Source organism: Pteropus vampyrus, unplaced genomic scaffold (assembly GCF_000151845.1).
Source record: "Pteropus vampyrus isolate Shadow unplaced genomic scaffold, Pvam_2.0 Scaffold143, whole genome shotgun sequence".
Taxonomy (NCBI): domain Eukaryota; kingdom Metazoa; phylum Chordata; class Mammalia; order Chiroptera; family Pteropodidae; genus Pteropus; species Pteropus vampyrus.
In genome coordinates, this window is record NW_011888924.1 from 4,198,216 (window position 1) to 4,220,832 (window position 22,617).

Consider the following 22,617-nt stretch of genomic DNA (forward strand, 5'->3'; position numbering starts at 1 on the left):
GGTGGTAAATGGATAATGTCACAGGAATGTGGAAGGAAGGTGTGTTGGTTTACACATAATTTTTCCTAAGTAAGAGAATTAGAATTATAAACTTTAGCAAGGAGAAAAAAAATGCTGGGTTGTCTACAGCAGGAGCCATTTCAGCTCTATTTTAATAAAATTAAAAAATAAGGGTCTGTGATGCAGAAGGGGGAACCAGGCCCACTAGCTTAGACCTCTACTACCATCTACATATATTCCTTCAGAGCTGCAAGTCTGCTTTTCAACTCTTTTCTGGGCATGTGTGTGTGCATTTTTAAATAGCTTCTAGCCACTATTCACCTGAGCCGTCCAAGCTTCCTCACACAGTATCAATTGCTTTGGTTAGTGCTCTGGTTACAAAGTGTACAAATTTTGAGTGGGCTTCCTCAATTTCTCCCATAAGCTAGCTCAGTTACTGCATGGTTACTACTCAGTTACTACTTAGTTACTACTGAGCTAGCTCAGTTACTGCATGGTTACTGCTCCCATAAGCTAGCTCAGTTACTGCATGGTTACTACTCCCATAAGCTAGCTCAGTTACTGCATGGTTACTACTCAGTTACTACTCAGATGTCTGCATGGTTAATGAATTAGAAGGATATAGGTCACAGTGTGGGTATATGAAATAGAGATTTGGGGGAGTGATGAAGTATTAGGTGAGGACAGGGTCTAGGTCATCACCATATGAGTGGTAGATAAGGGAAAGGGAGGAAAAGATGGCTGAAGTTCAAGAAGTCAAGGAACAGGTGTGGTGACCTATATCAGGAGTTCTTAACTTTGGTTCCATGGACCCTGTATTGTTAGAATTCAGGGAGTACTTGAGCTTGAATGGGAAAAAAATATACCTTTATTTTCACTAACCACTCAAAGTTAGCATACTCTTCAATTATTAATATAGGCAAAAACTATAGTAGTAGTAGCAGAACCTGTGACCTTGTTACTAATATAAATCACTGACATTTAATCACTGACATGGTAGTTGTTGCAAATATACTGAAAAGTTGGTTATGCTCATCACTACTTTAAAATTATAATAATTATTAGACCTGCTGCTAGAATTTGTTAAATATGTTAATAAGAACTAATAATATATATCTTTAATGTTTTGATAAATTATATTTTAATATAATTAGTTTCTTTGTCATCTTATATATTTTATTTTATGCATTTAAAATGGTCCATTCATCAGACTGTCAAAGGGGTCTATGGCACAGTAAAGTCAAAAGCCCCTGATCTATATGGAAGACAATGAAATTGCCAAGAATAAGGACAGTAAAAAAAAAAAGAATCAGGACAGTAATAGTGGAGGAGGAATACAGTGAGTCCAGGGCTATTTCTTATATAATGTTCTAAGTTGCATTTAACCATATTTATTTATATTAAGGTCATAATTTGAAAACAATATTTATGTATTCTATTAGGACTTAAAATTAATTTATAGATAATATAATTTTCTTTTCTTCTTCCTTTTAGTTCTTCTTCAACATCACCTCCATCTTCCCCATCATTTCACCACTACTACCATCATCACGGCTAACATTTAACTGAGTATTCCAGACACTGCATTAAGTACTTTATATGTATTATCTATATTAATTTCAGAGCAAGAAATGACCATAAAGAACCATTTAGTTCAACTCCCCATTTTACATATGAAGACACTAAAATTCAGTAGGATTAAATTATTTGTCAGCAAGTTAGTGGCATAACAGGAACCAAGTCTCAGCACAAAGAAATACTGAATACAGATGAGGCACATAGACTGAATTCACCAGGGAAAAGGGAAGGCTTTTTTCCCCCGCAGGTACTGATAAAATACTTTTCCAAGTGGATATATAGCAAAGGCAACTCTCATCCAAAAGGTATCAGGAAGTCCCTTTCCCCATACTGTCACTAGAACTAAATGTTCTCAATCTTGTTAATTTTTGCCTGTCCGAGGAAGGACAATTGTTCTATATCTTGTTTTCTTTTGTACTTTCATTATTATTGGGGATTAACATTATCAACACATCTTTCAGTGTTATTGAACATTTACATTTCCTTTTTTATAAATTATCTATTTGTATATTTTTCTACTCTCTCTCTTTTTTTTTAAATCAATGTACGAGGGCTTTTTCTACCATTGGAGTATTAAATCTTTGTCTTGCAACCATTCTGTTTTCATCAACGGACTTATAATTTTCTTAATTTTTCTCTTAAATGTTCCATTACAAATGAAATAAAAAATAAATTCATTCTTCTTCCAGCTCCTTAAGTGTGTGGCATTCCCAGCCATGGCTGAGTCCTGCAAGTGGCATACCCAACACATCTTTTAAAAAGCATTTTTTGGAGACATCATTTCGTCATAAGTCAGAGTTAAGGTTTTCTATTTACACTTCATTATGATACTAAAAAGGCTACTTTCAGCAGTTGTAATAAAAGGGCTCAAGTTTTCTCTATAGGGTATAATAATGATGTCTATAATACTCACCATCGGCTGACACTTGGGTCATTAGTTCCTCAAGTTCTTCATCCTTGAGTCTAATTCCCATGTTTTCCATAAGAGATTCCACTTCTTTGATTTTGACTCTTGGTCCTTAGGAAAGAAGGGCATGGTTTATATCATTGCTATGAAAATTAGAACATGAGTATTGACGTTAAAATGCTAATCATGGTCCTGCATCATAAATTCCCAATTGGAGGGTAAAACACAGGGCACAAAGAAACTGTTACTATATTTATCTCCCTAGATTAAGATAAATCTGTTGAAAGTAAGAAAAATTGAGAAAACTATTGAGATAAAGGTAAATAGTAAACAGTATTTACCTTTATGGGGAGGGATTAGATCAGTGGGAGGTGGGAGGAGTTTTATTTTTAGTTTTATTGAGATATGATTGACATATAACAGTATACTAGTTTCAGTGGTACAACATCATTCCATATTTGTAGATATTGCAAAATGATAACCACAATAAGTCTAGCTAATATCTATCACCATATATAGTTACAATTTTTTTTCTTGTGATGAGAACTTTTAAGGTCTATTCTTTTAGCAACTTCAAATATATAATATGGTATTATGAAATATAGTCACCATACTGTACATTACATCCCCATGATGTTTATTTCTTTATATCTTTTTTTAAAGTGGTAGAATTAGATAATTTTCTTGTAGTATTTTGTATTTTAAAAAATATTTTTCTAATTAAAAATTAAAAACATAATTGTTTAGGTCTCTCTCAGTGCCTTTACGCTGTCTCTCGCGCTGTCCTCTCTATTTTCACTGTCACTCTCACTTTTCCTCTCTCTGCCTCTGAGAGGAGACCACACTCTGTCTGTGGAGTGTTACCCCTTTTTTAATAAACTTTCCTTTTGACTCTAAAAAAACCAAAAATGTTTATTCAAAATTAGTATGAAAAGTGGAAATAGGATATTTTACTTAATAGCTATCCAGGGGACTCTGCTTCAGTTTTCTAGGAGAGCTCAATAGAGAGAAATAGGTAAATTTAATGAGTCGTGGTTGAAACAACCACCAATCTGTACAGTTCTAGCCAGAAAACCATGTTAGAAATTTCCTACAGCAATATGAGTCTTTAATTTATATCCCAAAAGACCAGTGCACCCAAAGAAGAATGGTAAATACTGAGTCATAATAATGGATCGATAAATTGGCAAGAAGCAACGTTGGAACATTTAAAAGAAATGTTAAACACAAGAATTTTGTTTTTACATGCTCTTTCATCATGCTTCTCACTCACCTTTGAGGGCCTTCACACCTTTTAGCAATCTATTCTTATATACTTTTCCATCAGCTGTAATATGATACAATTAAGAATATAGGTTAAATGATGGGAAGATTAATAAAGCACAAAGACAAAACAACATTCATAATACCAGGGGAAAAACACATCCTTCAGATTTGTTTAGAAGTTGATTCTATTTTGCCCTCAAATAAGAATAAACCCAAAGATAAAGAAAGCTTTCACTGAGGGGAAAAAAAACCCCAAAACTTTCACTTATATAAATGTACCTATAGGTTGAATTTTGAAGTTTTCATTTCCCTGTTTTTTTCTTTTTCTTTCCTTCTCTTACTCCCCTGGTTTCCCTCCTCTCCTTGGTCATGAATTAGATGAGGCAATGCTCACAGGGTGACAGTATAATCAAAGGTGGAAGACTCGTGAAAGATGTTGCCAATTTTCAGTATTAAAATGTAAGCAACAAAAAGAGGATTTCTTCTTGTGTGGGAATTGTTTTCTAAACAGGTTTTATTGGACATACAGATATATACTTTCAGCAGTTTTCACACACAAGCCCATAACTCCAAGCTTCAAAGGATGTGCTAAATCCTCACCGTGAATTGGGAGAGTTTTCAGCAGCTTCTCCTTCTCGTCATCAGTGAGTACTAACCCCATTTTCCCCAGAACATTCTCCAGATTACTGACATCGACCATCTCTCCTTTGGAAAGATAGGAATTGTTAACTTACAAGAATTTTAGAAATGGACTAATGATTTCAAATTATGTGAAAGATGACCTATGTGATATCATCCTTAAATTAGAAGAACAAATTGACTATGAAACTTGTTAAACTATGTAGATTCAAAGGACATAGCGTGTGTTAAGTAAGATATAGAATTTATACTTTTAATTCAAGCTAAATAAAAGGTTATATAATTTCAGATACAAGTAAAATGTCATTATATTTTTTGAAGTATGAGGTCTTTTGGCACAATAACCATATTTCTTGATTACCTTATAAAAGCTTCATCTTGAGATTGTACAGTGTTGATCTATAGTTTGGTTGTTTAAACAATGATGAAGTGAAAAGCATTATTGGTAAAAACATATAATATAGCTGTATATGAAAGATACCAAATCAAACAGTAAGATTGAAAAACAAACATTTAACCATTAAATTTGTAGAGAGTCAACTTAGCATATTAATAATAGCCCGATGAGAAAACTACTGTTTAAAACATCCTTTTTTTTCTTCTATAAAGCATTTAGGTCTTCATAAATAATGAATTCTCTTTTAATCACAACTTCTTACTTACCTGTAAAAGCTTTTGCTTCATCCATTGCCACATTCAAATCAACCATTTCATACTCTGTAAGAAAAGACAATTCAGGCACAGCAACCAAATCTTAGACTTAGAAAAATGATATGAAAAATTTAAGTTGCAATATAAAGGGTTATAATTCAGCTGTTTTTCATGATTTTCTTTAGTAACTTTTAACTCAAGATAAGCAAGAAACAGAGGAAAGAAAAAGATCAAAATGATAATTTAAAGCTACATCCACCAATCACTAGTTGAGAATAGGAACCTTGAATTAGGGGAGAAAAACGACTTGTTCCTTTTGGGTTGGCATGTGCTGGCTCTATTGTAAGATGTGCTGCTTGGCTCTCTGACAGAAGCTTATTTTTCATCAGGTTTTTAATTAGTCACAGGTTCTGTGACTGAATCAAAAGAGCTCTAATGAGGAAATCTTAGCCTGGGGCTCATCTCTTAGTAATTTCTTCCTAATGAATTATCCTATCTTCGCATCTTTGATATTTTTACCTGGCTAAATTAGTCTTACTGAGTCATTAATGAAACTTTTTCTTGTTAAAAAAAGTATACATGGGTAGGAAGGAAGGAAAGAAGGAAAATGTATGAAGCAATACGGCAAAATGGTAACATCTATTAACTCTAGCCAGTGGATACACGTGTTTGTTATATTGTTCTGTTTTTATGCATGTTTGAAATATTTCATAAGTTTTTCAAAGAAATTGAAAAATAGCTTTTCTTTCAGAAGCTCTCAGAAGCTCTCATATAGATCTCATAAGATTCCCCTGGGTACAGTGGACTCTGAAATACTTACCATCAATTGGCAGATGGTTCAGTAAATCCTCATAGTCCTCTTTCTCAAGCTGAATTCCCGTGTTCTTCATAAGGGTGTCCAGGCTATTGATGCTGACTTTTTTCCCTTAGGAAAGAAGAGGATGAAAATAATAAATACAAGTAAATCAAATAAGTGGAAGATGCTAGCTTGGAGCATACATTAACCCCAAGTGGAGAGTGAAACACTGGCCATTAAGTGAACCCAGATAGTGTTGGAGTTGAGAAGACAAAGCTCTCCCTCATCATTGTTATAATTTTTAATTGAAGTAATTATGGATGAAAAAGAAGAATTAGACACATCTGATGAATTGAGATAAAGATAACCAACATAAGTGAAATCAGAATTTCTAATTTGCTACATATTATTGACAATAACTTCCTCAAATGTAATCCTACCCAAAGAAGAATGGTAGGTCTTGAGGCATAAATTCAGTATCAGTAATCAAATTTTGAAAAGCAAATGCAAATTACAACAAATTTTAGCTGTTGTTCTTATGATTCTTACCTTTGAAAGTCTTCACACCATCCAGTAATCTTTTCTTATAAACTTTTCCATCTCCTGTAAATGTGGTAAAATTCAAGTCAAAATAAAAGGATAAGGAGCTCTGTAATTTTATGACATTTTATATGAGTCACCTAGAACTTCATTCTTTTTCATCTTCATGTAATAACAGAAGATGACTGCCCTCAATGTGGTCAATCTATCCCCTAGCTGGAACACATGGCAGTAGTTAATGCAGGCTACGAACACACATAAGTGCTTCTTTCTTTGCATCCTCTTCTTTGACTGCACTTTGACCTCTCTGCCTTTCTCTCTTTTCCTTGCCTATGCTCTAGGCCCATGAGGTATTCCTATGCATTTAGCCCCTAATAGTAGATCCTATAAAGGGATGATATTAAAAATAGTTAACCCAAGCAGTGATATAAAACAATATTTAAATAAGAAAAAAATTTTGTTCTTTAAACAAACTCTATAAATGGAGGTAAAATTCAACAGAGACAGAGAACAAGGGACATCTTCCGGCCTAACCCATCCTCATAGGTGTTGTCTGCCCCAGAGGCTTCCATCCTGTGGCAGGAGTATATGTAGTGTTGACAGAACTCTCAGTACCTGGAATGTGTCTACAGAAGTCTTCATTATAGTCCATCTATTTCATTCTGCATCTTTATCCTTCTCTCTCAGAGCCAATATCATAAGTTCTGCAATTCTCATAATTGGCTCCTTTAGAGCAATCTAGGGGAACACTAGACATAGTGAGTGGCAACAGCCTTAGGTAATGTGGAGAGAATTAAGATGGGCATTGAGAATTTGCTGCCCAGGGGCACTAGCCTACTTGGTGATGTGCAGGCTTACTCTTGCCTGGGAACAATTGGGGACAGAAGGTATAAGGGTTAGGATGTCTATGTAGGGGTGCCTGGGGCCAGTCAGGAGGCATAGGTGAAGCATTGGCTGGCCTCTAGTGTCTTTGTGGGCAAGCCTATGCAGGTACCCAGGAGGTGGAACTTTTGAGGGACTGACTGGCTGGGCCACTGACCGAGGGCCACTGATCAATCAGAATGGGTATTGACCTTGTTCTCAGGTGTTTATGTTTTAGTTGATGGATTGTGGGGGAGATGGGAGAGCTACTGGGGTAGGGACTAAGGATGTAGGGCACATTCAGGGGACTAGAGAAGAATTTAGCTGTGTAGCTGTTAAACTATTTAGCAGGGGCCCATTGGCTGAATGGAAAAGAGAAGTTTCTCACTTCACAAATTAAAATACAAGTAACAAGAACATGTTATGCTTGTTTTTACTTCCAAATTAAAATACAAGTAACAAGAACATGTTATGCTTGAACTGCATTTTTCTTATGAGGTTTCTCAAGGCACTAGACAGTTCTCACCCAGAAGTCAACACTTCATCTCCCTGAGTACCATGATGATATGTTAAATACTCACTAGAGACAGGCAGAGTTTTTGACAGCATCAACTGTTCTTTTTCAGTGAGCTTAATTCCCATTTTTCCCAGCACATTTTTAAAGTCACTGGCTTCAATCTTTTCTCCTTTGAAAAAAGATGGGAATTGTTTCAGGTGACAATATTAAGAGATCTAATTATTTTAAATTATGAAAAACATAATCCAACATAGGATTATTCCTAACCATAGGATGAAGTTTAAATACATGAGCTGACTTCACTTACATAGAGTTACTGTGAAATTCAGTACCTAAAAGGGTTCTTTAATTTAAATAAGAAGATAACATTTCTGTGTATGTGTCAACATAGCACCGAGTAACATGGGAGCAGTATAACTGCCCAATGACTTTTGATGGTATATAGACTCTACATAATTCTACAGGCAAGTGATATCTCTGTTACTACTTCACGACTTGAATGATGGGACTGACTGTTCATGGTGATCATATTTCCTGATGCAAAAACTTCACATTGAGATTCACTGAGTTCACCTAGATTTTGATATTTTACACATTAGAAAAGGAACACATTAGTGGCCAAAATATTGGATAAGTTAATACTTCTTTTTGAGAGTGCTCACACTTTTTCTACATCTCTAATAATCCAAACTATTGTCAATAAGACAAAATTATCAATAAATAGGTAAAAGAGCAGAGTGAACCTACTAATGATGCTTTAAAAAGGTAATTCTCTTTACAGTAGCAAGATCTCAATTTTATAATGTATTGTATAAATTCTCACTCACCTGTGAAATTGTTTGCTACATCCATTAACATATCCAGGGAAACCTTTTCATCTTCTGTAAGAAAATTCAGAATTTAGACTCAGATGAAGATAATGAGACTTGAAAACATATAAAATTCATAAATAAAGATATGGTGTATGGAGTTCCAATAATTTTTTCATGCTTTATTTTAGAATTTTCAATCCACAAGAACATGTAACAGAGGAAAGAAGATTTAAGCTTTAAGTATATATCCATTCAATTAATGTAACTTATTTATTTTATAAGCTGTTAGGTGTTGAAAATCTTTAGAGTATTACGGGGAGTGAGTTTTTTGTTTGAAGTCAGCTCCACCCTATAGTCTAATTCTCCTGTTTTCTGACATAGTTCTCTTGCACGAGTGGGAGGCTAAAACAGGTTAGAGCAGCAGTTTTCAAAGTGTGGTCCATGGATCTCTGGAGTCATCCAATATAACACCCTTTTGCCTTTTTCATTGCGTTGACATTTACACCAATGGTGCAAAAATGGTGGATTGGTAAAATTGCTGGTATCTTTTCATGAGTCGAGGCAGTTGCAACAGTCTGTACTAGCAGTCATGTGTTCTTCACTACACATGCTTGTAGTAAAATAATATGTTTCACTTAAGAATATCCTTGATAAAGCAGCGAAACTTATTTATTTTATTAAATCTTAACCCTTGAGAACATATCTTTTAAATATCCTGTATAGTGAAATGAGAAGTTTGCATAAAGCACTTGAGCTGCATTGTATAAATACAATGATTTCTTGAGGAAAAGAACTTGTGTGATTGAATTGCAAGCAAACTAACTGTTTTTTTTTCATGGAATAACTTTTTCACTTGAGAAAATGACTGATGGACAAAATATAGTTAGTTATTCAGAGTTGGTGTTTGGGAAACATCTTGAAAGTGAACAAAGTGAGCCTGTCATTTTAAGAAACAACTGACAGTAGATGGTATAGTTCAAGTTTTCAAATAAAACTTTGACTTTTGGAAACCTTATGTCTGTACCATGACTTGATAGCTTCCCAATACTTAACGACATTTTTGATGAGATTGGTGGTGATATTAACAAATGCGATTTTTTTTTGATATTGAATAATGACATGCTAATATTTGGAAGATCTAAATAACTCAGTGAACCAATATTTTCCAAATGACCAAAGCACAATGTTACAAAATCATGCATGGGTAAAAGATGAAAGTGTAAGATAGATGAATGGATTTTAATGTAGCCACGTATAAAAAGTTCATTGATATGGTTTCTGATCCTGTATTACAACTAAACTTTAAAAAACTACCACTTGCTGGGTTTTGGGGTAATATCAAAGAAGAATATCCATAATTATCTGAAAAGGCTATTAAAATACTCCTTCCTTTGCCAATTACATACATTTGTAATTTGTGAGGCCAGATTGTCTTTATACTCCAACCAAAACAACATATCCCAAGAGATTTAATGCAGAAGTAGATATAAGAAACCAGTCAGACATAAAGGTGATTTATAAATATGTAAAACAATGTCCCTCTTCTCACTAAATTTTTTTGTTTTATTTTGGAAAATATAGTTATTTTGCAAAAGTTTTTCATTTAACTTGTAATGGATTTATTATTTTAAGATAAATTAATAAATATTAAAATGTTTTAATTTCTAATACAATTAATATTAATAGATATAATCCACAAAAACAGAAAAGCTCTTTAGCATCCTCAATAAATTTTAAGAGCATGAAGAAGTTCTGAGACCAAAAAATTTGAGAACCACTTAGGTTAGAAGGTACACGCAATAATAGACAAGATTCAATTTGCTTTTTGTTGCCTAATCTAATTTCAGTATATATTTATCACTTAGCCCAGGAGATCTTCAACCTCAAACTTCATTAGCTCTCATGCATTTTTGCATTTCCCTCTAGACTCTAAATGCCTCTCAGGGCAGCTCTGTTCCTTCTATACCCTAAACATTCTCAGTTTCTAGTAAATACGTGGCACAGAGATAGTATAAACATCTGCCAAGTAAATAAAGCAATACCAAAATAATTCTGGCATATAATAAATATTTGTTGAATGAATCAATGAAATAAAGAAATGTATTTAAAACTCAGGACCTTGATTCTTGAATAATGAAGACCTGCCCTAGTAAAAGGTTTTCTTTTTAGTCCTTGGGGTTCCATGCTATTATAAAGAAGCTTGAAACCAGTTAAGATTCTTGGTGATCTGTATTCTAATTTTAGCTGCCAAGCTCAGTTGGGGGGTCCTGGTGAAGAAAGAAGAGACTACTCCCCTCCTTTACCTCAGTCTGGGTTTTTTCAACTGATACCATCTCAGTTATACTGTTTTTAAAATAAAATATGGTCAGTCTTTTTCCATAAGTATATATCTTTTCCTACCCTTTTTCTTTTCCCTGACCCTTCCCTCATCTCTTTCTCTCATCTTCCTTTCTTATCCTACTCTTTAATTCCATTCCCTATCTCTCAAATATTCCTTTATTACGTCTTTTTATTATTTTGGTATTCCTGTGCTCTTAGGGACACTGTGAGTTACTGTTTTAACCCTGCTGGTGATTCTTATGGTTTGAAGACAACTTACCTAAAATTAGTAACATTAATAATTAGAGAACACATTTGAATTATCTGATACCTAGTATCTAAATGTCCTGTAATTATCTCAATTTGATTATTTCCTAAACATTATTTTTCTCTTCATTCTGCTCCATCTTCTGTTCTCTGCTCCCCCCGCCACTTTTTTTGGTTTTGTTTTGTGGCAATCATATAAGTTATAAACCTCTGTTTCACACTTTTAGTGTTTCCCTCCCTTCTATACCACATCAAATCAATCTTCCCCTTATGTTACCAGTGTGGTTCCCTAAATAAGACCCTTATCATCTAGACCTTATAAGGCTCTATCATCTGGACCTCAGCACTAGCCTCTAAATTCTTATCTGTGCCCCCAATTTTTCTCTCTCCAACGTGTGTTTTCTCACAGCTTTCAGAGTAGACTAGTCATTGTCTAGAGGAAGAAGGTGTCTTAAATGCTCACCAGAAATTGGCAGGTGAGTCTGCAGGTCCTGAATTTCATTTGCTTCAAGTCTAAAACCAGTTTTTTGTAGAGCATTTCTTAGGTCACTGACACGAACCTTTCCCCCTTAATAAAAACAAGAAAAGTAGATAAGGATGTCACAAAATGAAAAATGGAGGCCATCAACCCCTATCTAACAATGAAAACACAAAGAAGCTATTTATAGCAAGTTATGTGGGAGTCAGGAAGAGACATGATCCCGTAACTAAACTTCTGGGAGAAGTTTATACTGGGGAGAAAAAAGTAAAGAAAGTTTGGCAACTCTAGGAAATTAGGCAAAGGTGACAAGTAACTCATGGTATTCTGGTCAGAAAAATAAGATTTGAAACTTGATATAATAACAATAAATTACCTTTTTGATGTAATTATACATAAAGAAAAACTCTAGTTAATGAGGTAGAATAACTGAAAACTATTGGTGTAGTTTTGATCAAGTCACTATAAAAATATGAGGATTTACAAAGAGTCAATGAATATATTTCAGATGAGTAATTAAACGTAAAAAATCTAATCTTAGGAAAACAAGGATAGAGTATATATATATATTTTTTATATGCTATCTAGATAGTAAGGCACTTTCTGAATACAAAAACAAGAAGGAATCACAGAAGAAATGACTGATATAAAGACATAAAAATGAAAAATGACTGTATGTCAAAATACAACATAATGGTCAGAAAGTAGATTGATGGATGCCAGGCCTGCGACAGTTGTTGGGAATGGGGAGTGACTGCTAATGGGTACAGTGTCTCTTTTTGGGGTGATGAAAATGTTTTAATTGAATATGGTGATAGTTATATAACTGTTAATATACTAAAAATCATTGAATTCTACATGTTAAATAGATGAATTCTATGGTATGTGAATCATATTTCAATAAAACTGTTGTTAAAAATACAACATAATAAAATAAAAATGCAGACAACCAACTGGGAAAATATTTGCTATAGATGTGACAATGTGCTAATATCTTTAATTTATAAAGAAATCATTCAAATTAATAGGAAAATGCTCAAACTCCAATAGGATAAAGAATCAGACAAGTAATTAAAGTATTGAAAGACATAATGATGTAAAAACATTTTCAATTTCATTGGTAACAAAAATATCAAAACAATAATTGGATTTCATTTTTCATCTATCAAATTAGCAGAGATAAAAAAATGTGAAAATAATCTATTGTGGCCTGGGCATAATGGGTACTGTTATTCACTTGTATAAAACAAATGGGTACTGTTATTCACTTGTATAAAAGAAAGCCTTAAACATGTTACGATCCTTTCACCTAATACTTCCAGCTGGAAGAATCTATCTAAAGAAAATGACTATAAAGTTGGGTCAAGATTAATGTACAAAGATCACAGATGTTTAATAGTAAAATAGTGGAGACTACCTAAATGTTCAACAAAAAAAGAATGATTAAATTATAATACAACCTAATGATATAGTCATTAAAAATTATGTATAAAAAGAATTTTTAAATGGCATGATGAAATTCTTATACTAAAAATTTAGGATTAAGTGCAGGATACATATAATATACAATAAGAGTTTAATTAACAACACATGTATACACAGAATAAAGAACAGAGAATACTATAATAAAAAAGATATTACTTGGGATTATGGGTAATTACATTTTTTTCAATGTATGCTACACTATATAGTCCAGATTATTCTCAAATACCCAGCACATAGTGGACACTTGGATATTTGTTGAATAAATGCACCATTTTCTGATTTTCTATATAATTAGAAAAAACAATTATGATAATCTCAGATTTTACTCTCCTTATCCTTTTTCTCACTCACCTTTGAAAGATTTCATGCCTTCCAGTAATTTTTTCTCAAACACCCTTTTATCAGCTGTAAGATAAAATACTATTGAGTTTTTAGCAATTCATAAAAATCAAAATGTTTATTTTCAGAAAGGAAAATTTAAAAATTTATCACAACTTATTCTCAATTAAAAGTATTTAGAAAATTCAACGTAGTGAATCCTGTATCCACTGAATAGGATATAGGGTGCTGTGCTGAAATACACTCAACTTTTCCTTTCCCATTTTCTTCTCTCTAATTTGGCTTTATCTTTTCTTTCTTCAGCTTTTCTACCCTTCTGCCTTTTCAACTTAGGTCTTCCAGCTTAAACCTTAGATTTCTCCCAAAGGGACAGAAGAATTTATTTGTTCTATGCTGGGACTTAAGATTGAAGAGGTCCTGGTTTCCTAAATCAAATCTAAAGGATAAGAATAATGTTTTTAAAAATGCTAGGACTGAGTGTTTTAGAAAATAGTTTTAATTGACATAAAATGTTTCAAATATTAGAATTTTTATATAAAACCTGAAAGTAAACTTTTCTTGAAGTTTAGTTTAAGAGGGTAGGGGCTTGAGAAAACATGGTCCCTGGAGACATGGCCCTGTTCACCCAGAGTTTAGTATAGTGCCATGCATGCACACAACAGGTCTTCAGTAAATGTTTGTTGAATGAATAAATAATTAGACATCAGTGGAGTTGAACACACTTAAGTGCTTACCAGAAACTGGCAGAGTTTTCACCAGCTTTTTATGTTCCTTATTTGTGATCTCTATTCCCATGTTTTTTAGAACATTTTTCAGGTCCTCAGTATAAATCTTCTCTCCTTTAGGAAGGGAAATATGCATATTTATGAAATATCCTTCCCAGGTGCAGGGGGAAGAACAAAGCATAATGAAGTCTTGTTTAACTATTCAGAGTCAAGGAGGAGAATCAGAAAAAAATTTTTAACCCAAGAAAGTCTATTAAAATGATAAGACAATAGCATATGTAATGAGTAAAATAGGAATTGTATAATTTCTCAGTAGTTTAGATGCTGTTTGATAGCTAATATAAATAATTCAACCAATAATATAATATTATAATATAATAATATAATTCCTTTTTTCTCTTCTTCTGTCTTCTCCTTCCCCTCCTCTGGGTCTCCCTGTCTGCTTCCCCTTTCTATTCTTTAGCTTGAATTATGGGACTAGTTTTAAAAATGACAATAGTAGCTGGCTCCCTGTAAAATTTTCACCTTGAGTGAATTTATATTTACATAATTACACTGTAAGCTGCACATATGAGATAGGGAGACAGATTTGAAACTTTGCATATTTAAAATCCATTAAAAAGAAGAAAAAACATAAAAACCATAAGAATACGAAATTGGAAAAAAGAACAGGCTAATCCGAAAAAAAATTAAAACTATATCTAGAAATAAAAATATTATTATTGAAATTAAAATCTCAATGGACAAACACTATAAGACACAGTGTAGAGAGAATTAATGAACTGGAAGAAAGACTTGAGAAAGTCTCAAAAATTAGGACAAAGACATAAAAAAGGGGAAAATATGGAAATGAAAGATATGAAGAGTAGAATGAGAAAGTCCAATATACATATAATAGGAGTTTCCAAAGCTGAAAAAAGAAGAAAAAAGGGGAAGAGGCAATATTTGAGATTTAAGGCTTGAGGATTTTTAAGACCTGATGAAAGGCATGAATGTTGTTTCAGTAATCACAAATTCCAAGCAGGAAAAATGAAAAGTGCATACTTGACTACATGATAATGAGAATTTTGAAGACAGAGATAATCCTAAAAGTTACAAGAAGAAAAGAGACTAACTATAAATAAACAATGAAGATTTAGTTGATTTTTAATAGCATACTTGACTACATGATAATGAGAACTTTGAAGACAGAGATAATCCTAAAAGTTACAAGAAGAAAAGAGACTAACTATAAATAAACAATGAAGATTTAGTTGATTTTTAATAGTATTGGATCTTTCTATCTATCTATCTATCATCTATCATCTATCCTATCATCTATCAATCTACATATTTATCGATCATTATTGTCTTTTCATCTGTATTTGTATGTATTTTCCTCTCTCTCTTTTTCCCTTTTTAATTTAAATGCAAGTTTTCCTGTAGGTTAACTTTATAAGTTACTCTTTAGGTAACAGAATATTCAAATGTAATTGCAACTAAATTTGAGAAATAATTAACATAACCCAAAGACAGTATGATTGTCTCCCAGAGACAAATCATTGGAACTTTGCTTTTCCTCATTCTGGGAAGAGAGTGAAGACATTTTCATTTGTATGAAGGTTACATGTTATTAGTTGGAAACACAGAGTTTTTTTGTTGTTATATGGGAGTTAAGTTTAAATATATGTAGAAAGGTCTATATCTGAGTAGCCAAAAGGGTAGACTGTTCCACATATTTGGTTGTTATCTCTCAGTTTCAATCCTATCTTTCGGTATTGTGCTTCGTGATGCTGAGGCTGGGTCTCTGTAAACCACATTTTTGTTTTGCCAGCTAGCTCCATCTTAAATTCTGCCAACAGGGACACTAGAGAGAGAAAGTCCAAAAGGCTGGCAGATAAAGTTCCTTCTTGTAGCAGTAGCTGAATACAGTTTTCAGTTTTTCGACCTTGTGGAACCAGTTTCATTACACTATCTTCAGAGATACTAGCAAGAGACTTTCGAGTTCTAAGGTAAAATTACAATCTACAAATCTAGATCTAGTCAAACCATGATTCAAGAACTGACTCTTGTTGAAATTACTAAGAAGGATGTACTTCAGGAAGAATGAAACTGAACCCAAAAAGAAGTAGAATGAAGAAGCAATGGTGAGCAAAGTAAGTAGTAAGTGTGTTTAAATTTTGTGGATGATTGGCTTTGAATTGCTTTACTTTTGCTTTCAATATGCTCCCTTGGCAAAATCCCATTCCTGGTTAAACACAAGTTTCTGTTTACTCTATGCCTATAGCCATGCAGCTGAACTAGAGCTGAAGTGAACTATGCTGACTGATCTCACTTTAAATTGATGATCATGAACTTCAAGTAGGCCCTTAATTATGCTGAGCAATTACACTATATTAGTCCATTAACTTTCTCACTCTTCTTGCTGACTACTTCCCATGTTCTCTTTCAAATCACCACTTCCTCCACTTCCATTTGATTATAACTTCTATTACCTCTTTAATTAGAAAAAAATCTTCTCTTGATACCATTTTCACCAATTTACTTAGCCCTTCATTCTACTTTTTTGCTCCCTTTTACAGCAAAATTCCTCAGATATTCATACTATTTCTAAATTATATCCTCTCATTTTCTTACTCACTCTAGTTGAGCTTCTTTCCACTCTCACTACCTGAAGCATCTTTTTTTGATATCACCAGTGACCTCCCTGTGGCTATATAAAATGGTCACTTCTCAGCTCTTACCTTACTTGATCAGCAGGATTTGACTCTTTTGATTTGCTCTTCTGGTTGATACTTATAGCAGATGTTGTAGATGCCCTGATCATATATATCTCTTTAACCCTTACCATTTCAGTGCATGCTAGCCCAACTTTCAATTGCTAATATCTCTTTGTCTGAGGGGTTTCTTTGGCTGCCAGAGTTTTCTCTGCCTATCCTCAGCTGGCTGGAAATGCCAGTGGAGTAATATTGCTTCCTTCTCCCTTGCGCAGTTCTCAACCAGTGACTGATAAGAGTTGGTGTAAAAATGAACCTAGCTCCCTAACCGCTCCGTGAGGCTGTGTTCTATACCATTTCCCAGATATTACCCAATGGGATTAAGTTCTGGGTACATTCAATGGTAACTTGTTTGATAAATACACACTTTATTTGCTGCTTTCATCCATGTCTCACTTCTCTACTCCTCTGTGTTTTCAGGGTCACCTCTAAATAAACTACCTGCATGTATAATCCTTGTCTTAGGGGTTTGTGTCTGGGGGCACTCAACCTTGTACGGTATCCTTTATTTGGCTTTTAGGATACCATATTCTCTTGGTTTTCCACCTACCTCACTGGCCATTCCTTCTTGGTCTTCTTTAATGCTTAATGTGAAAATGCTCCAGGATTCATTCCTTAATCCTCTTCCCTTCTCCATCTGTACTCACTCCTTGGGTGAATTTATTCAATTTGATGGCTTTAAATACCATATCTATGCTATGGCTTTCAATTTTATATTTTTAGCCAAGATATCTTTCTTGAATCTGTGACTGTCTAGTATCTTTGTACTTGACATCACTATTTGGGGGTCTATTAGATATCTCAAAATATCCTGCACTGAATTCCTAATTTTTTCCACTCAAATTTGTATTTCTGGCAACTTTTTCTACCTCAGTTAATGGCAAGTCTATCCTTTCAGTTGTTTAGGACAAAAATCTTAGACTCATTCTTGACTTCTCTCTTTATCTAGTACTTTATATTTAATCATTCAGGAAAGTCTGTTGACCCCTTTTATTTTTTTTTTTTATTAAGATATAATTGGCATATAACATTACATTAGTTTCAGGTGTATGACATAATGATTCACTATTTGTATATATTATGAAATGATTACCATATTAAGTCTAATTAACATCCATTACCACAATGACTCCTTTTAAAATGTATCCAGAATCCAATGATTTTTTTTTACCATCTTCATTGCTTTCCACCCTGGTATGAATCCACATAATTTCTAACATGGATTAATCTAAAAGCCCTCTAAACAGTTTTCCTGTTTCTACTCTTGGTTTCTTTTCTCCTCTCCCTTTCCCCGTCCCTCCCCCTATTCATTTTTCAAACAGAATCTAGAAAGATCTGATAAAAACATAAGTCAGATTATATCATGCCTCTGTTCTAAACCCTGCAATAACTTTTCATTTCTCTCAGGAAAAGAAAGGTCAAGTCCTGGTAGGGCTTACATGGCCCTGACTAATTTTGCATCCATCACCTCTCTCTTCTCATCTCCTATTACTTTTTTCCTTACTTACTCAGATTCATCTACATTGGTCTTCTTACTATTCCTTGAATACTCCAGGCATGCACCTTCCTTTGGGCCTTAGTTCTTGTCCCTTCTGCCTGCAACATTTTTTTTTTTGAAGTTTCCACATAGCCAAACCTTCACCTCAAGGATTTGCTCAAATGTCATCTTCTCAAAGAGGCTTGATAACCTATTTAAAACCACAACTGTCCTTTCCCTCAGCATACCTCACTCTCTCAGTCTCTTTTACTCTAGTCTACTTTTCATTTTTTTCTATAGCATTTTCTATAGCATTTCTAACATACTATATAACATACTTATTTATTGTTTATTGTTTATTGTTTGTTTCCTCTGCTAGAATGTAAACCTCATGGGGGCAGTGATCTTTGTTCTGTTTACTGATGTATCCTAAGTGCCTATAACCATGCCCAGCATGAAGTAAATGTGGAATAAATAGTTGTTAAATGAATGAAGGAAGGAAACATTACTGTGTTAAAAATATAGTTCCATATAAAACTTTAAGACCAATAATATAATCCTCACTATAACATCTCACTCACCTGTAACATTTTTAACTTCATCCATCAACGCATTTAAATAAATCTCCCCATCATCTTTAAGGTAAAAACAATCAAAAATATTTTTAGAAAAATGATATAAAATCCTTAAATTATGAAATAGAAACCCAAAATTCAATCACTTGAAAACACTTCCCTAGAAGTTTATTATTTTTTCATGTCAGAGATTTATCAATTTAATTAATATACCTCCTGCATTTTACTAAATCAAAACTCACACAGCACAGTACATAAGCAAGGTTTAAAGCACTCTCCTTCCTTTCAGGACAATCTATTATTTATTAGGTTAGTCTTTCTCAGGCAGGGGTCTGAAATTTTTTGAGAATTTAAAGATTTTGTTTAAAAATGATGTTTCTATTATGTCAGTACTAAGTTTGCCTTTGGGGTGTGATCACCTTGGCATCAAGTGATCCTCTTAAAGGACAGGGTGTTGGTGTCCATGTCCTGCTGCTCTTAGGTTGCCAACATGATAATTATCACGTTTATATTTTTAGTTAAATTCCCAGGTATGATGACAAAACTTAGTTTCTTCAGTCAGCATTTCTCAAATTAAAGTCTGAAGCTACTAGAGGTCAATGGATACATTTTAAGCAGTTTGTAAAATCACAAGTTTGAGAAACACTGAATTGGGATGTTAAGATAGCCATTAAAAGATGCTATTACTCTATTAGGCAAGATTCAGTCTGGAACTTTGAGCTGCCTATGGACATATGCATTCTCTACTTATGACTTGGTCAAGGGTGCCAATCCATCACTGCTCAAACATGTTCACACAAGTTCCCCTGAGGGTGAGATACTAAGAATCACTTTGCATTCTTACTATTACCTAGGCATTAGTTTAATCGTTTGCACAAGACTGATGATATTCCATGAATGTTAACTAAATGATAAGGTTTTAGCAAAATGCAAATATATTATAAAGAATTAATTAGCTTTAAAACCAGTATATATTCCAGGTTCTTAGATGCAGAATTTATCCTTGTTTGTTCTTTTTGAATGACTTTTCACTTATGATAATCTTTTATTGGTACTCTTTTATAGTTTTATAGTATTTTTATTATTAATATGAATGCTATTATAACTTTTAAATAGAATAAGAAAGAATCTTTATTGGATAAAGGTCTGTGCCTGTAAATAACAGCTGTCATCATGTCCTTTACTTTGTGTGACTCTAATTAGCTCCACTGAGGCCTGTCAGGTCCCAAAACAATTTTCCATCCTATCTCAGATGATTCTATAGATGTACAAGGTAGTCCACAAGAATTAGATTAATAGCCTCACATTTTAAATCACTATGCTGGCATCTTTTCTCATGTTTCAGGATACCAGGAAAACACGGCAACCACAAAGTCACTTTTGGAAAAACCACTTACCTCTTATTAAGGCAAGGTTCCCAGGAGCCAAAAATGGTGCCTGACATATCACAAGCATTCAATTAAAGTTTATGGAATGAAAGAATGAAAGGTACTATTGATTTAGAAAAATCCATGTTCACTGACTTAGATTAATCTTATATCTACTACCTCCTCAAGGGAGTGGGTGTCCCTCAAAATTTCCTGATGAATTTTTCTCACTTCTATTAGCATGAAAACAGTTTAATACATGCCAAGTTTAATTAATTCAATTGGTAACATTACTGTGTATCTTCTTAAATTTGTTAATTATAGTAGTTCATGTTGGTATAGCAGAATGGTTAAGAGAGTTTCTGGAGCCAAATTGCCTATCCACTACATAACAGCTCTCTGACAGTAGGCAAGCTTGACTTGACTTCTCTGTGCCATAGTTTCCTTACATGTAAAATGGGGGTAAAAATGGAACCTACCTTAGAGAGTTGTTTGGAAGATTAAATAAGATAATATAAGTAAAGTTCTCAGAACAGTGCTTTGCACATGTCAGGACTATGTAGGGGTTGGTCATTGCTATTTAATGCTGAATTAGCACTAGGGACTCAAATATTAAAATCTTGAGTAGTTTCATTAGACCTTGACATTTCCTGTGTAGAGTAACACTTGCCATCTATATCAGGCAGCATTCTTGGTGATCCTTTCTAAGTGTTAGCCATTGGGCTCAGTTTGGTAGCTGTGGTGAAGGCCCTACTATTTTTTTTTTCTTCTTTTTATATATCCTATCTTTAGTCATTCCAGGCCTGATACTAGCTAGCCTCCTGTCCAAAGTTTTGCTAAGGGGTATATTAATATTAAAAACTCTCACCATCAACTGGTAGACAGTCTTTCAGTTCCTGGATTTCTTTCTCCTTGAGATCAATTCCCATGTTTTTCAAGAAAGTGTCCAGCTTATTTGAAGATACCTTCGTCCCTTAGGAAAGTAAGGGATGGGACATGAGAAATACTTGTAATGATGTAAAGAGTGGGTCATTCTAGCTTTTACCTACGCATTAATACTATATAAAGAATGAAAAGCAAAGAACAATCAAACTACTCAAGTAAAAGATTTTGGTGTGTAAGTCAGGAATTCCTAAACTCTGATCTGTGGGATTCTGCAATGGCTTTGAGAAAAACTTTTAAAACAAGAAAATGAGGAGTTAGGGGTATCTGCTAAGTCATGGCAAAGACTAAAATTAACTTTTATAAATGTGTCTGCACAGTAGGATTTGAAATTTGCTAAACTGAGAACTATAAATCCATTCACCTAGCCAGCCAGTCAGCCAGCCAATATATAGATTTACTTTATAAAAGTCATCTGGAAAAATGTTTAATAACATATGTTTCTAGGTACTATCTCTGGAAGTTCAAGATCAATATGACCAGAAAGGGGCCTAGTGATCTAAATGCTAAAAAAATTTTCCCCCTGGTGATTCTGATGTAAAACTTTATTTGGGAACTACTGCTTTTGAGTCTACCATAGTTAAACCATTTTGGTGACTGTAGTGTGTCTATAGCATATAAAGAATAAACATTGAATTAATAAACAACTAGGACAGCAAGATTAATAATCTGAAAATTGTAAAATATGAAGAGGTTTTAAAAATAAGAGCAAAGTTTCATGACTTCAGTTTTACCTGACTTTTCATCATACTTCACACTCACCTTCAAGACATCTTAATTCTTTCATCAATCTGTTCATATAAACCTTTCCTTTGGCTATAAGAATAGAAAAAATTAAGTCTCAGGCAGCAATTACATAATTTAAATAGAATAAAACATGCATAATTTCAGAAACAAAAATTTTTAAAGTTTTACTCTAGAAACATATTATTTCATTTTCAAGAATAAATTCAAGAATTTGGTGTAATTATTTTAGTGGTGGAGGGCATGGAACATTCTTTAAATAGAGAATATTAGTCACATGAGTCCAGATACTAAACTTTTCTTAAAGGCCACTTGTGATTTTTTTTTTCCACTGTGATATTTTTAGTGCTCACCATCAACTGGAAGATTGTTTAGTAGTTTTGTGCTCTTATCTTCTGTGAGCTTTATCCCCATATTTTCCAGAAAATTTTCCAGGTTACTAGTATCAACCTTCTTGCCTTTAAAAAGTAAAACATGATAATAGTTGAAAATTTGAAGAATGATGATTCTATATTATAAAAAATGTCTACATGGCGTTTTTTGATTAAACAATATAATAAATCTGTCAAGAATGCT

At 33.5% G+C, this 22,617-nt stretch overlaps 1 protein-coding gene and 1 long non-coding RNA gene across 2 annotated transcripts in view; both read right to left on the minus strand.

The window, feature by feature from the left end:
• The window catches only part of EFCAB3 (EF-hand calcium binding domain 3), a 41,518-nt gene extending 37,715 nt beyond the window's left edge, over positions 1–3,803 (minus strand). The window contains exons 1-2 of the mRNA XM_011368564.2: positions 3,759–3,803; positions 2,492–2,596 (exon numbers count right to left, since the gene is read on the minus strand). Of these exons, the coding sequence (XP_011366866.1) occupies positions 2,492–2,561 (70 nt within the window). The 5' untranslated portion in view covers positions 2,562–2,596; positions 3,759–3,803. The remainder of the gene's footprint in view (positions 1–2,491; positions 2,597–3,758) is intronic.
• Positions 3,804–18,989: 15,186 nt separating this feature from the next.
• On the minus strand, positions 18,990–22,413 carry LOC105297741. The gene is made up of 4 exons (XR_896379.1): positions 22,395–22,413; positions 22,060–22,113; positions 21,224–21,328; positions 18,990–19,048 (listed from the first exon to the last, which is right to left on the minus strand). It is a non-coding gene; the product is annotated as an uncharacterized LOC105297741 (long non-coding RNA).
• Positions 22,414–22,617: the final 204 nt, after the last annotated feature.